The sequence below is a fragment of the Lissotriton helveticus genome, chromosome 7 (genome assembly GCF_964261635.1).
Source record: "Lissotriton helveticus chromosome 7, aLisHel1.1, whole genome shotgun sequence".
In the NCBI taxonomy this organism is placed as follows: domain Eukaryota; kingdom Metazoa; phylum Chordata; class Amphibia; order Caudata; family Salamandridae; genus Lissotriton; species Lissotriton helveticus.
The window spans coordinates 1,637,785,191-1,637,797,849 of record NC_136068.1 but is presented as its reverse complement, the minus strand read 5'-3'; the positions used below and the strand labels follow the sequence as shown (position 1 = coordinate 1,637,797,849).

At 50.9% G+C, this 12,659-nt stretch overlaps 1 protein-coding gene and 1 pseudogene across 5 annotated transcripts in view; one reads left to right on the top strand and one right to left on the bottom strand.

Moving 5' to 3' along the window:
- Positions 1 to 12,659, bottom strand: part of LOC144770629 (zinc finger protein 197-like) — a 238,258-nt gene that overhangs the window by 21,160 nt on the left and 204,439 nt on the right. For all 5 annotated transcript variants that reach the window (XR_013598960.1, XR_013598962.1, XR_013598961.1 and 2 more), the window contains exon 3: positions 1,876 to 2,178. Coding sequence is in view for 2 of the 5 variants with exons in the window: in XM_078655317.1 (XP_078511443.1) it covers positions 1,876 to 2,178 (303 nt within the window). In the remaining 3 variants the exon portion in view is untranslated. The remainder of the gene's footprint in view (positions 1 to 1,875; positions 2,179 to 12,659) is intronic.
- LOC144771362 (18S ribosomal RNA) lies at positions 4,912 to 6,094 on the top strand (annotated as a pseudogene).

Here is a 12,659-nt window from a genome sequence, read left to right as displayed (position 1 = left end):
TATCCTGAAAGACTGCAGCCATTACTCAATGTTAAAACAAGGTTGAGAGGCAGTTAGTTTTATACCGCTGTTAAAAAAACCACTTTCATTCCCAGTCGAAATCTCCCCTCAAAGTGATTTATTAAATCAGAGAGTGTTGCTGTTGGTGATACCTAAACAAGAATAGACTGGAGGGAATGTTTTTTCCCCAAAAAATTCCTCTTCAGATACCTGTTATGGAAATTTCAACAATGAGATGGGAAGGAAGCATGAAGTATTTGGTTAGTTAAGGAAACGGATTAGAAAATGAGAAAACTTGTGACACTCATATGACGGCGTTGAGGGTGGTCCGCGGAGCTCTTATGTCTATTTTTCCCCTCAAAAACATTGTGCACAGTGTTGACGCAAAGAGAACAGAAGCTCTGGTGGTGGAGGCGAGGCTTTAGGACTGGTTGTTGGGGGTAGAGGGGAGAAACAGACATGAGGGCGACAGAGCAAGGTTAAGTAGCAACGGGGTGGGTGGGAGACTGAGAGAATACCGGGCGCCCAGGTTAAAGTGAAAGCGGGCGCCAGTGTTGGCATTGAAAGAAGGCGCCCATGTGCTGCTTGCAGTAAGAGAAACTCGTTTATGAAAGTAGCGCTCACAGGCTTAACTAAGCGTAGCATGTACCAACCAAAGTAAAGGGGCCAGGTGCCATGGGAGGTTACAAATGAAGACAAGGGGGTACTAAGGAGGGACTAACAAGCCTCTTTACGAATCAGAAGCCAGCATTTACGAAGGGTAATGGCACTAGCCAATGAGAAAAATGAGTGGAGTGGGCGGGGCTTCTATTTCATACTCCGCTGCAACAAGTCTCCCAGAGCAGCGCTAGTGTGCTGCCTCTAGGCTCGAGCTAAAAAGGCCAGCTGCTCATCCATCTTGACTAAACAAGTTTGGCTTCACCTGCATAGGTCCCGTATTGTAATTTTTTTGAGATCAGGAGCACCGCCCTGCAACTGCTAATGAACATCCTAAAGCAGTCTAGAATTAGATATCGATCATGAGGACAATACACTAATGTATTCACAAGTAAATGGATCCAAGAGTATTTTTCTACGGTACTACCAAAATTGGAATTAGTACGATACTAGCTTGAAATCAGAGGTTCAAAGATCAATGCCATGAAAATAGAGATACTGCTTTTAGGCACTGTGCATTTTAAATACATTCCAAAGTGCCACCCACCCTTCTAATTCAATTTGGTTATAGCTCTAGTTATGCAACACAAAAAAACAAGGTAAGAAACCCAAGACTCCTTTATAGACTTAAGTCTTAATGTCCAGAACATTAGAAAATTGGTTTTAGGTACAGGGATCTTAAGTACATTCTTCCATTATCCCAGCAAGCAGTCCATCATAAAGTGGGTGTGTGTGTGGGGTAATTGCCAACAAAGGTTTGTGGTATCTCTGCATATCAGCTGCAAGAACATCAAGCTGTGCAGGCTGCAGCAGTGGTCTGGTCTCCGGCTTATCCAATAGGGTCCTTTACCCATCTGATGAGGTCTCTGCAGCGTTTGCCATTTAATCAAGCTGTAGCTGTAAAATACTATGCCTGAGCAATAAATGTGGGCATGTTTTAAGACGAGCCCTCTAGACACCTGCAATACAGCGACGGAAACAGGCTTTCCTGCCCCCACTCCCCACCCTCCACCCACTCCAAAATAAAGTGTGCAATACTCTAGTAATTAGACGTTTGCTACTCAACACCCTCCCTATTGGGCTAACTGACCTGTTTGAGTTTCTAAAGGTCATAACAACCCATATTTTTCTTTTGTTTTTTCCATTATTCTGTCTTTTATACTATATATGTGTAATGTATGTACCAGGAGTCTCTAAAGGTGTTCGAAATGGATTTACCTGAAACATATTTAATTCCCAATCCTGCTGACGTGACGATTATCCCAGCTGGTGATGTACGCTCCATCTTCTCCTCATCATCAGATTCAGGTAATTCTTCCTCTTCTTCCACCATCGGGTTCTCAGGAGACTCCTGTAAGACTTTGCTCCCTTCATCAACCCCTCTTAAATGTTCATGCCCCATAATCACAAATTCGGTAGTGGTGTTTCTGCCTTCCCCTCGTGCCTCGCCACACCGTGGAACACTGTCTGGCTGTACGTCTTCTAGCTGCAGTATAATCAAAGGTTCTTCCGCTGCACTTCCTGACCAAGAAAAAGGAACACCCTTTAGTAGAAATATTTAGGATGAAAAGCATTTACTGATTAATATGTTAATATACTCTTTTTCCTTTGTGCCCTTTTTACACCCCAATGGTATTCAAATACTTTCGATCGACTAGGATGCTTGGATTTTATTACCAGGAATATGCTGAAACATGAAGGTTCATTATTCTTACTGAGACTTTTTTTGCGAGAATAATATTAACAATTAATGAACATGGCCTTTTGAGTACAGTTAAATTGAGCAAATTACACCATCACAATTTTTTTAATTAGTGATAAAACAAATACTCTATTAAAAAGTAGCAATTCAACTTCACACTATTACTAGACAATATTGATCCAGATACATTTGCAAATTTTACCATTCTTTGTTAGTGCACAAAAAATACTGGTAGATTTTGAGGACACTAAAACCTCCACGGCAGAGATTACTTCCCATCCTCTAACAATGTACAGGCTTCCTATGCTCACTCTCTAAATGGGCCAGCACCTAGATATGGCAAACATTGTTACAACAAGATGGGTGAGGATCCTTTCAGAGATTATCATGGCCACATGACACTCCCTCATCAACATTTACACAGGATCCATATACGTCTACTATTGCAAGAACTGGTTATTCTAGTAATTTACAGCAGCTCCAAACCGGAATGGTTTCACTTTTGGGTAATCTGATAATAAATGTAAGTATTCCTCTTTCACCTCAAATCCGCAGGTATCACACACGGGTCGGAAGGCAGCCTTCGACAAAACAATGATAATGTAACCTACAGTATATCTGATATGTCTACTCCGAAATGGCTAGAAAAGGATGATGTGGTGGGTCCTTCCATCACTGACCTCTAGTCAGACAACTTATGCCCAGTTGCAGTGTAGTAATGAAGAATTTCCTAGTTGTCGTAACGGAAAGTTTTAATTCAGTTAAGGACATAAGGACATGGAGGTGAGGATTATGCTCATCTTTCTCCACTTTAATGAACAGCAGCCATTTTAAAACCAACTTCAAACTACAATTCCCATGAGACCGTGGGAATGTCCACAACAAAAAACAATAGTGTCTGCCAGGACGATAGGCTCTTTCTCCAAACAATCCGGTATTTCCAATCAGGTTTATAGTCCATTAGCACTGTCTACTCATCCTCTTTCGTCACGCGAAACCAGCCACAGCCGTCCATTATTCGCATCCATCCCTAAAACATAAGGACAAATTAGATCCCTTTCAAGGCTAAAGTTTAAAAGCCTGCAACAGAAAGGCAAAGATCACAAAACGCCTAGAGAAGCAACACACTCAACAATGCAAATAAGCAAACAAGAAACTCAAATCATGTTAATTACTAAGTTTAGGGAGGGCTCCAACCACGCGGGCCGTGAAATTCTGGATGGGATAATCCTTGCCTCAGCATCCTTTAATAGAATTTAAACTTTCCGTTACGATAGCTAGGAAATATTTAATTCTATGTCGGGACTAGAGGCTAGGATTAAAATAGATTTAAGCCTACTTACCAAGAGGGCCATGAGTAAAACTGGTTTGAAGTAAAACCATTCGAACGTCGTGTCCAAGTAACAGTCTGCAGAGTTACGAATATGCCTGCCTCTTACATCACCCACCTCACCCAGCGGGCGATTGTGGGGGAGGATACTGCTCTGTGAGGTTTGCATAGGTCAAAGAGGAGCTGCCTCTCCCCAATGGGGCAAAACTCCTCAGACATCTCCTCATAGGCTCCAAGACAAGAGACCACACACAACTTTGGGGTTTATGGGAAAGCGGAGTAAGAGATAACCCTCGTGCCACATTTGGCCCGTCTTCGGACTGTGAAGCTCACCCCCGAAGGAGTAAAAATCAGATTGGTGCTGTCCAGAGCTCGGACATCTGAAATGCGTCTGCATGAGATCAGGCAGAGGAGCATGGCTAGCTCCACTGAAAGCTTCTTCCCGGATAGGAATCTATTTGGTTGTCAGGAGACAAAAAAAAGTTCAGCACCTAGTTCACGTCCCAGAGTGCGGAATTCCTGGTTGATGTAATGAAAGGCAGACACGGTGTCCATTTTGACGAGAACGCAAGATTGAATCGTGTCCTTGGTCCAACACCGGATCGCGAAGGAGCAAGGAGTTCTATGCAGTTGATTTATAAACGTTGTTTGTGAGTAGACCACAACTCTCTTGTAGCAAAATCACCGCAGCTGGTACCCCAGCCCAACCTGCTGGCCTCTCTATGACTAAGTTCAGGACGGAACCAAAAATCGCAGAGCCATTCCAATGACTCCATGTTGGCCAGCCACCAGCTGATCTCCTCTCTGACTTCCATGGAGAGTGTCACCTGTTGGGAGTACGAGAGCCCCGTGCGTAGGTGTGCCGCCTTCAGGCGCTGAAGAGCGCGGTAGTGGGGGGCACTGGGGAGATGACCTGAATAGAAGTAGGGGTGGGCAGAGTTGGCATATGCCACTACACTGATTTCCACAGAGTTATGGAAAAAAATCTGTGAAACAGGAGCCCACGTTCTGTAGGCAGAAGAGGCTACGTGTTCCTGGAACGGATGTACGACATTACAACGCATGCTTTTACCACGCATGCTTTTACATCGCGGTTTTTACAACGCATACCATTACAACGCATAGCGCTTTGGGGTGCTGGATAGTGAATAGTTTAATTTACTATTCCAACTCCAGTCCCCGTGGACACTAGGGAAGGTTATTAGATAGTAAACTAACCTATTCCCTATCCTAGAGCGCCCCCCAGCGCAATGCGTTGTAATGGTTTGCGTTGTAAAAGCTGCGATGTAAAAGCATTGCGTGGTAAAAGTTACGTTGTAAGTGATGTTTCACCCTGGAAAGGGGGTCCCTTGTGACTGACTGTCCTGGGGGTCCGGAGCGTTTACTTTGAAAAAATTTGAGTGTTCAAAGCAGGCCGGTCGCCTGACTACTTCAGCAAGGAATAATAGAATAGGACTCCGGTTCTATTTTGTTGATTTTCGGAACAATGGCCGTGATTAAAAGGGATGGCCGGGGGCATTCGTATTGTGCCGCTAGAGGTGAAATTCTTGGACTGGCGCAAGATGACCCAAAGCAAAAGCATTTGGCAAGAATGTTTTCATTAATCAAGAACGAAAGTCAGAGGTTCGAAGACGATCAGATACCGTCTTAGTTATGACCATAAACGATGCTGACTAGCGATCTGGCGGTGTTATTCCCATGACCCGCCGTGCTACTTCCGGGAAACCAAAGTCTTTGGGTTCCTGGGGAAGTATGGTTGCAAAGCTGAAATTAAAGGAATTGACAGAAGGGCACCACCAGGAGTGGAGCCTGCGGCTTAATTTGACTCAACACGGGAAACTTCACCGGGCCCGGACACGGAAAGGATTGACAGATTGATAGCTCTTTCTCGATTCTGTGGGTAGTGGTGCATGGCCGTTCTTGGTTGGTGGAGCTATTTGTCTGGTTAATTCTGATAATGAACGAGACTCCTCCATGCTAACTAGTCACGTGACCCCCAGCAGTCGACGTCCAACTTCTTAGAGGGACAAGTGGCGTTCAGACACACAAGATCGGGCAATAACAGGTCTGTGATGGACTGAATGGAGCAACGTGTGTCTACCCTTCGCCGACAGGTGAGGGTTACCCGCTGAACCCCGTTCGTCATAGGGATTGTAATTATTTCCCATGAATGAGGAATTCCCAGTAAGTGCTGGTCATAGGCTCGTGTTGATTAAGTCCGTGCCCTTTGAACACACCTTCCGTCGCTACTGCCGATTGGATGGTTTAGTGAGGTCCTCGGATCGGTCTGGCTGCGGTCGGCAACGGCCCTGGTGGAGCACCGAGAAGCTGATCAAACTTGACTATCTAGAGGAATTACAAGTCATAACAAGGTTTCCGTAGGTGAACCTGCGCAAGGATTATTAATGGCGGAGCAGGCCGAGCGTCAGACGGCGTGAGCCCGCAGCCCTCGGCCACCTCCTGCAAGCCCACCCTAGGCCCAGCCCTCACACTGCCTGGCCGGCGGAGCGGTCCGTGGCCGCATGGGGTTCTTGGGTGAGGACCCGACGGACGGTGGGCGGCCACCAGCCCCTGACCCTTTTTCCAGGGAGGGGCTCAGCAGTGGGCCCTCCCGAGACAGAATCCATGCTCACCCGGCACGAACCCTGCAGTCGGGGGAAACCGAATGGCAGTGCCTCCCCGGGCTGGGATCATCCCCCCACTCTAAAAAGGCCCTGGTGTCCTGGGCCCTCCCGTGCCTGAGGCCCGGCCTGTCCAGGCTTCGGGCGACCGAGTAGCGGCCGTTCGTGCACGTCAGGGCAGCCTGGAAGAGAAGGAGCCAATGACCTGCGAGGGGACCCCCGGCTGCACGCGGTGGGAGGCATGGGATGGGGAGCTGTCTGGCTCTCCTCTTCCGGCGCCTCCAACCTGGGCAAGGGTAGGGTGGGCTTCCCACCAACCGGTCGGCACTATTCGGGGCTGCTTGGCGACACACAGCTGATGTGCAGGTGGGGCGACCCTCCCTCATTGCCAGGTACCCCGTTTGACCTGGTCCTGTGTGGCCGGGCCAAGGGGTTTGAAAACTCGTGCGGTCCCTCTCGGTTACCTCAGGAGGGACCGTCGGCGGTGGGGCTGCTGCCCCGGGGAAGGTGCCTCCAGAGCAGCCGTCTCAGAGCACCTGAACACCCTCAACGTCGTCGGACTGCAATGGTGACTGCTGCGGGCCGAGTGACCAGAAGGCCCTGCGGGCCAGGTCACCAGATGTGTTCTGTCATCCCCCATTACATGGGGGCTCAATAGTCGAGGAAAATGGGCTCCCTGGCAGGCCGGCAGGGAGAGAGTACGTGGCCTGGGCTTATCCCTCATTGGTTCCAGCTGAGGGTCCGGGCGCTGGGGACGGGGGGTCCACCGGGGCCTGGGGAGGCTCTCCCTGGCCTGGCTAGAAGCTGGGACCGGGCCCGGGGCTTGAGCTCCGTCTAGCGGACCCTGGGGTGCAGGAGCCCCCCGTCCTGCAAGCCAGTCGAGGGTACGGATGCTGGGGACAGGGGTGTCCACCGGGGCCCGGGAGGCTATCCCCAGCCATGCTAGGGTTCGGAAGCTGGGACCAGTCCCGGGGCTCGAGCTCCGTCAGGCAGGGCCCAGGGTGTGGGAGATCCCCAGTCCTGCAAGCTATCCGAAGGTCCGGGCACTCCCCAGCCTGGCTCCGTTGTGAAGCAGGGAACAGGCCAGGGGGCGGGGTGGCTGGTAGTGTAGCGGAGTTCTCTGCCCACCCCTACATAGAAGAGGAGGCCTTCCAGGCTAGCTACCTGCATCAGAGAGATCCGAGGTTTGGCCGAGCCCGCCGCAGTTAGTGCCGGATCTTCTATACCTTTCGGGAGGGAAGCCTGAGTGAGGCTTCGATGGAGTTGATCAAGAAACCTAGAAAAATCACCTTCTGGAAGGGAACTAGAAGGGATTTGGAGTCGCTGATTACAAAGCCCAAGTTCTGCAGGAAGTCAACCGCTCCCTGAAGCTGTATAGCTAACTTGTTGGGGCACTGCCCCATTCTAAAGGGGTTGTCGAGGTAGACTACGAGTCTCATCCCATGCGACCTCATGTGTTCCACGACTGGCTTGAGGACCTTCGTGAAGCACCAGGGCGCGGATGAGAGGCTAAAGGGAAGCGTGGCAAACTCTTAAGTCTCGCCCACGCCGGGGGCGTGGCTTGAGGCTCTGCAAAATGGCCGCACAGTAGTGCAGCTCTGCGAGCCACCGATCATTATCCTTCAGAAATCCTGCGCCAGCTCGGTGCAATCCGTGATAAGAAAGCAGAACTGAGCTCCTGAGCCCGAGAGCTGCCTGCTGATACCTGCTGGAGTCTGCGAGAGGCTAAAAATCAGCCCGCTGAGGACTGCTCTGCCGCCGTATCGCACCCTGTAATGGCGGCCCGTCACCAACGGCCGCCCTGCTAAGCCGCGAGATAAACCCTGCGGGACAGCGGACTAGGCGATCTCCCACACCCCCGGAGGCCCGCGGCTGACAGTTCCCCCCCCCCCTGCTGGGCTACGATGCCGCGACAGACACTGACGGTGAGGCGGAGGCTGCGCTTGCTGACTGCGGGTGCCGGGAAGAGGGAACTACGGCAGCGCCCGGCGCCTAGGGCGGGAAGAAGGCCGCAGGCAAATAAAGTGTGGCTGCCCGACTGCTCAGACCTATGTCCCCCCGCCTCTACAGCACAGCTACAGACACTGTTAACTGCGGGCTTATGCACTGACCCCGCGGACACAGGCTGGGGATGATGGGCGCCGCAGGTGGGAGCTTCACCACAGGCCTGCGGTAGACTACCAGCGTGGGCCTCCGGCGTCCTGGAGCACCGTCTGCGGGGCCTGCCTCTCGCCGCCCAGACCAGCTGAGTGTGATAGGTCCAGCATACTACACGGAGCGGGCCGCTGGGGGAACACCTGGAGACCTTAAGTAGAACTGCCATATACCCCCAGTTGCTGGACACATTTTCGGCACCCGGGAAGTCAGGTGCCATTCCACCCCACCTGTAAGCCGAAGGAAGCCTGCCGGACATATCGCGCTGAGGAGGCCGGGACAGCTGTGAAACCTGGTGGGCCGCCCGGGGAGAGACCCGACACACGCCGGGAAGGACGGCTGGGGTGTGGAGCGCGTTGAGGCCGTGCAGAGAGGTAGTGTGCTTATCAGGGACCTCGCCCGTCGCCACGTTGCCACGAATCTCAACCCTGCCCACCCGAAAGGCAGCAATTGCATGCGCCACTCCAGCGGTTCACAGAAGCACCTACACAATCTTGCTTCCGGGACACTGTGCGTGGGCCGCTGAGACATGGACTGAGACCCGGGTGCTGAACTTGCTCCGCTATTCATTGTGCAGGCCTGATGGGCCCCGACTGCTCAAAGGCACTACGAGGTACACTCACCCTCCGCAGCAACGCCGCACTGCCCTCTTAACGGCCTACACGCCATTCCACTAGCGCAGACGCGCCTTACTCTTGCTACACCGGGCAAAGCACCGGGAACCCACGTGCGATCAGGGAATTGTCGCGGAAACAACGCAGGGGAACGCACACTGCGGCAGATACTCATTCTTTGCGACCATGGGCAAGCCTGAGAAGAACCAGCCCCGGCTGACGTTCGAGCTGCGTAAAGGATCCAAGCCTGGTACCACCGCGGCCACAGATTCCGAACAGGATGCGTCAGCGCCCCCCTACGGCGCTTGAGAAGTCGCTCGCAGCCATCCAGGCGAGTCTGCTGGCCATAGATGGCAAGATCAAGGCACTAAACGGAAGGATGGATCAATTTTCCACTAAACTCGACAAGCAAGCAACGCGAATCGGAGAGGCTGAACAAAGAATCTCTGATGCGGAGGATGGACTTCAGCAGGTGGCAGAGAAGACAACAGACACCACCAAATTGCTGGCAGTCATACAGATCAAGAACGAGGACATTGAAGCGCGCTCGTGCCGAAATAACGTACGCATTTTTGGCCTGCCAGAATCGACAAATGTAGGAAGTCTGGAGGAATACATCGAAGGGATGCTACTGGAAATTTGTGGAAAGGAAGAGCTCTCTCCTCTGTTTGCATTAGAAAGGGCGCACCGATCACTTGCAGCGCGCCCGCCGCCAGGAACACCTCCGAGACCAATCATTGCTCGCCTATTGAACTTTAGAGATAGGGACACAGTTCTCCGAATAACCAGACTCAAGGGATCGATCACCTACCAAGGCAATGCACTATCCTTTTACCCAGATTTTACGGCGAGTGTGCAGGCAGCACGCAAGGAAGTTCTGCGCGGGGATGTAAATGTCTCATATGCATGCCACATGGATACGTGGGTTGGCAGGAAATATTGTACAATCGGTGGCACCCCTCCCTCTGTACATCTAGGAGAGGTAGTAACCGCCACGACCCCCGATGGGTGATCCCCAATAGGAATTGCATTTCTTACTGTTGGGACTTTTGTGGGAGTTAAATGAGGGGTATGTCTTTAGCAAGTTGGGTATGCTGAAGTGGGAGGGGGGACAAGTTTCTGTTGCTCAAATGCCAAAGTCGCTCACAGTTCAGACAACTACACTGTACTATACTCACCTTCGGGAACACCACCATGTTGCGAAACCAAACGACGATACACAACTCAAGGGCACTACACATGACTGGGACTACCTATAACTGCATAACTTGGAATGTCTGGGGCTTAAACACACCGCAAAAAATTAGGCAAGTGTTGGCGCAGCTCAACAGACATCAGGCACACATCGCGCTACTGCAGAAAACGCACTTAACCAGGGCATCTGAGGACAGAATTGCCAAACGCTGGGCATCATACCGTCTAGAGTCGTCATATTCCACGTATGCTAGAGGAGTCCTTACGCTGGTGAAAAAGGGGGTGGCCTTTACAGCGCTCCAAACTAACATAGATTCCGAGGGCCGCTGGGCGATGGTGATGGGGAAATTGGGCAATGAACTAGTCACGATAGTGAATATTTATGGTCCGGTAGTTGATGACACCTCAACATACCTAAACATGTTTAGAACATTGCGTGCATGGCCGGACATGGAAATAATACTTGGGGGCGACCTTAATACATACCTCGATCCCCGGACTGATAAATCCAACATACAGAGCACTAGAATGATAAAGGTTGAGGAATGTGTGTAAGATGGCATGCTAGAGTTTGGACTGGCAGACGCATGGAGACATAGAAACGCCAGAGTATTAGCAGGGACACATGTCACTCCCGCGACTAGGGGCTGGTACCGACTAGATTATTGGCTACTATGTGATGGGGCGCATAGCTGGGTCACAGACGTGCGTAACCTCCCCAGAACGCTATCAGACCATAACCCGGTGCTCCTAACACTACATATCCCGCATAACCCACATAAACCATTCACCTGGCGATTTAGGGCGGAAGCACTCCTTGACCCTGTATACGCTGATACCATTAAATCGGCCATAGTGCAATATTTTGAGTTAAATGTGGGGTCCGTGGATAGAGAGGAAACATTATGGGAGGCCTTTAAGGTCACAATACGGGGTACTTGCATAAGCACATTTGCTGGGATATTGAGGGACATCAGGGGACAGCTAACTGCTGTAGAGAAGAAATTGCAGGCGCTGGAAACACAATATGAGACCGCACTTTCGACGGCCATTCTAGCTGATATACACGAGCACATAGATGAATATAACGCGCTTGCTGACACAGAGGTGAAGTACCTCTCCAAACACCATGTAGCCCGACGATACGGGGAGGGGGGAAGACCGGGCAGAATACTTGCAGGCCGACTACAGAGCAGGGCCCAGCAACCTCCCATAGACCACATTGTGGACGCGACTGGGGAATCTCACTATACACCCGCTGCCATAGTGGAACAATTCCATCGATTTTATGCCGCGCTATACACGTCCACGGGTGGATTGGACGGGACAGCCACGGATGAATACCTACAAGACATCGCATGCGCATGGCTGTCAGACGTGCACCGCAAATATCTGAGTCTTCCAATAGATACGGAGGACGTGGTAGATGCCATCAAGACACTCCCAAATGGTAAAGCCCCTGGCCCCGATGGGCTAACTGCGGAGTTCTACAAGGCCCATGCTGATATTCTGGCGCCCCACCTATTAGGTATGTACGCTGAAGCGCACGAGACTGGCAGACTACCCCCCTCACTGCGCCAAGCGATGATCATTACCCTCTTAAAGAAGGACAAACCTCCCAAGCTCTGCGAGTCGTACTGCCCCTATCCCTTATTAATCTAGATGCCAAAATCCTAGCTAAGATACTGGCCACCAAGCTACAACCCCTCATGCCACTGCTCGTGTTCCCTGACCAAGCTGGGTTTATTCCTGACCGCTCTACCTCTTTAAATCTACGTACTATCTTTGCCATGCTTCATGTCCTGAATCCCGACCTGCACGCTGTTGCTGTTCTATTGGATGCCGCAAAAGCATTCAACTCTATAGAGTGGAGATACATGATGCACATACTGCGCAGAATGGGCTTTCCTTCGATATTCCTCCAATGGATTCAGATATTATATACTGAGTCGTCTGCAAGAGTCCGTGTTGGGGGAGACACGTCTGAACAATTCGAGGTGGGTAGAGGCACCCGTCAGGGATGCCCCCTCTCTCCGCTCATATTTGCCATAGTGCTAGAGCCGCTGGCTTGTAAAATCAGGCAGATACATAGGGAGACGGCTCTGAACTTTAATAACAGGCCAGTGGGAATTTCGCTCTACGCGGACGATATGGTCCTGTACGTAAGGGAACCACATAAACACCTGTCCCCTGTACTGCGCGAATACGTCAAATTTGGCTTATTCTCGGGCCTACATATTAACTGGTATAAATCGGTCATCATCCCTCTGACGGAAGTGACTACCCCTCCATCTGTTGAATACCCATTGGTATGGTCTGCAGACCCTGTAAAGTGTGGATACATAGGGACCCTCAAGTGGTTATAACAGAAAATTATGGTGCTGCAT